Source organism: Glycine max, chromosome 18, assembly GCF_000004515.6.
Source record: "Glycine max cultivar Williams 82 chromosome 18, Glycine_max_v4.0, whole genome shotgun sequence".
Classification (NCBI taxonomy): domain Eukaryota; kingdom Viridiplantae; phylum Streptophyta; class Magnoliopsida; order Fabales; family Fabaceae; genus Glycine; species Glycine max.
Window position 1 is genome coordinate 36140572 of NC_038254.2, and position 2532 is coordinate 36143103.

The window sequence follows — 2532 nt, forward strand, 5'->3', positions numbered from 1 at the left end:
AGGAATTCGAACCTGAAAAACCTAATCAAGCTGAATCTCAGGACGAAGGTCGAAAACTCTGGGTTGATGTGTTAAAGGATAACAGGAATCTGGCGAAGGGACGAGCAATGAAGTTCATAGCCCCCCAAGTCGTGGATGGGAAAATAGAAGTTTTAATTGAAGACGATGATATCAGATCTGAAGTTAAGTTCTGGGAATCTTCTTTGATTCTGTATGCAATGGGAGCTGATTTAAGTATGAATGCTGTTAAGAATTTTATGACTAGATCTTGGAACTTTGTTCAATTGCCGGACATGTATTTCAATGATGAAGGGTATTTTATTCTACGCTTTAAATCGTTCAGAGATCATGATGAAGTTTGCTGAGAGGTCTGTATATGATTAGAAACATTCCTTTGTTGATTCGAGAATGGAGGCCAGGGTTTAAGATCAAGGATGAACTACTGCGAACCCTACCTATTTGGGTGAAACTTCCCCAACTCCCGATCATATTGTGGGGTGATACGAGCTTGAATAAGATTGGGAGTGCCCTGGGTAATCCCATTATGACAGATGAGTGTACTGCAAATAGACTGCGAGTGTCCTATGCGCGTATCCTTGTTGAAATGGATATTACAAATGAGCTTCCTCAAACAATTACCATTGCTGATAATGAAGGAGAAAAGATTCAACAAGCAATTGAGTATGAATGGAGACCTCTATTTTGCAATAAGTGTCAAAAGGTAGGTCATAGCTGTGATAAGCCTAAGGTGAGGAAACAATGGAAACCAAAGCAAGTGAAACAATCTGTGGCTAATGTGGAATTTAAGAAGGAAGAGGTTGATGATAGATGGTCTAATGCAGTGGGAAATGATAATAATGTTAAAGTAAAGACCAGTATGGATATTGCAAGTACCTCTGCTGAGACTCCTTCTCCAGTGGCTGAGGATATCAGAAACAAGGATGTTGAAGCAGTTGTGGAAAAATGGATTGAGGTAATTAGAAGTGGTAGAGAAAGAGGAAAAAAGAAAGTTAATGATAGTTCTACAGGTTCAGTCTTATGTGATAATGGGTTTGATGCTCTAGAGATTTTGAAGGATCTCATAGAGTTTCAAAACACTGGTCAATGATTATTTCTTGGAATCTTAGGGGGCTGAATAAAATGGGGAAGTTAAGGGAGACTAGCTCCCGTCTCCTTAACCTTCACCCCAAAATTGCAATTCTGTTAGAAACTAGAGTAAAGTGTGATAAAGCTAAGAAAGTTAGAGACTATCTTAACCTCAGAGGTAAGTACCTTGACAACTATCAAGCTCATTATAATGGCAGGATCTGGATTTTTTGGGATGACAGTTATAAGGACATCAGACTGGTGAAGTGTACATCTCAGATGATACACTGTGGAGTCTATGATGTTAATGGTAATTTCCAAAACTGGATGACAGCCATCTATGCTATGAATCAGCTGGACCAAAGAAGGAAGTTGTGGGAGGACTTGGAGCACATTCATAATAGCCAACAAGGGCCATGGTTCCTTATGGGTGATTTTAACAACTTGACAAAGTCCATGGATAGGGTTGGGGGAAACTTGGTGACTGAGAGAGAGTATGTAGATCTCAGGAATTTGATGGATCATGCTGGGCTTTTTGAGAAGGATAGTACAGGGGAATATTTTACTTGGACAAATAAACATTCTATAGGTACTATCTAGTAAAAAATTGATCATGTTCTTGGTAATATTGATTGGCTGCAGGATAATACAGATGTGAAACTAGAGATTCTCCCTCCTAGTATATTTGATCACTGTTTACTTTGTTTGTCTGACCAGAAGAATAATAGAACTTTACACACTAAATTCAAGTTTACTAATAGTGTGGTAAAGGTGGCTGGTTATTAGGATATTGTTAGGCAGAGTTGGAATAAAGCTTATGTTGGCAGACCTATGGTTAGACTTTGGTACAAACTTATGAGGTTGCAGGCTCCTCTTATCAAATTGAGCAAACAGTTCTCTCATCTTCATATGTCCATTGTTCAAGCTAGGACTGAGTTACTAAAAGCACAGGAGGAGCTAACTATGGACAAAATGAATAGAGGGAATATTGAGAAGGTGAAGAAGTATATTGATGAAGTGATCTACCTGCAGGAACTTAATGATAATATGCAGAGACAGAGGATGAAACTGGATTGGCTTAGAGAAGGTGATACAAATTCAGCTTTTTTCTATGCCTACCTCAATTCTAGAAATGTAGCTACCCACATTAGTCAACTTCAAAAGGAGAATGGGACTTATATTCAGAATCCTGCTGATATAGAGAAGGAGGTTTGTGAATTTTATGGTAAGTTGTATGGAACTCGAGAACAAAGTGTGAGCATGATTGATATTAATGCTATGAGGGAGGGACCCCAGTTGACTATGGTGCAGAGAGCTGACCTAATTACCCCTGTAACTGTTGTTGAAATAAAGAATGCTATTAAAGGGATTGGTGATCTAAAGAGCCCTGATATTGATGGGTATGGAGGAAAATTCTTCAAGGCAAGTTTGGACATCATTGAAAAG

General features: G+C 38.7%; 1 protein-coding gene across 1 annotated transcript; it reads left to right on the plus strand.

Moving 5' to 3' along the window:
* The first annotated feature begins 376 nt into the window (after positions 1–376).
* On the plus strand, positions 377–1108 carry LOC102664224 (uncharacterized). Its single transcript, XM_006603355.1, has one exon. It carries the CDS (start codon positions 377–379, stop codon positions 1106–1108), a length of 732 nt encoding a protein of 243 aa, XP_006603418.1.
* The last annotated feature ends 1424 nt before the right edge of the window (positions 1109–2532 follow it).

Coding starts and splice junctions, on each gene's coding strand:
- LOC102664224 (XM_006603355.1), top strand. CDS start 377: ATGATTAGAAACATTCCTTTGTTGATTCGAGAATGGAGGCCAGGGTTT.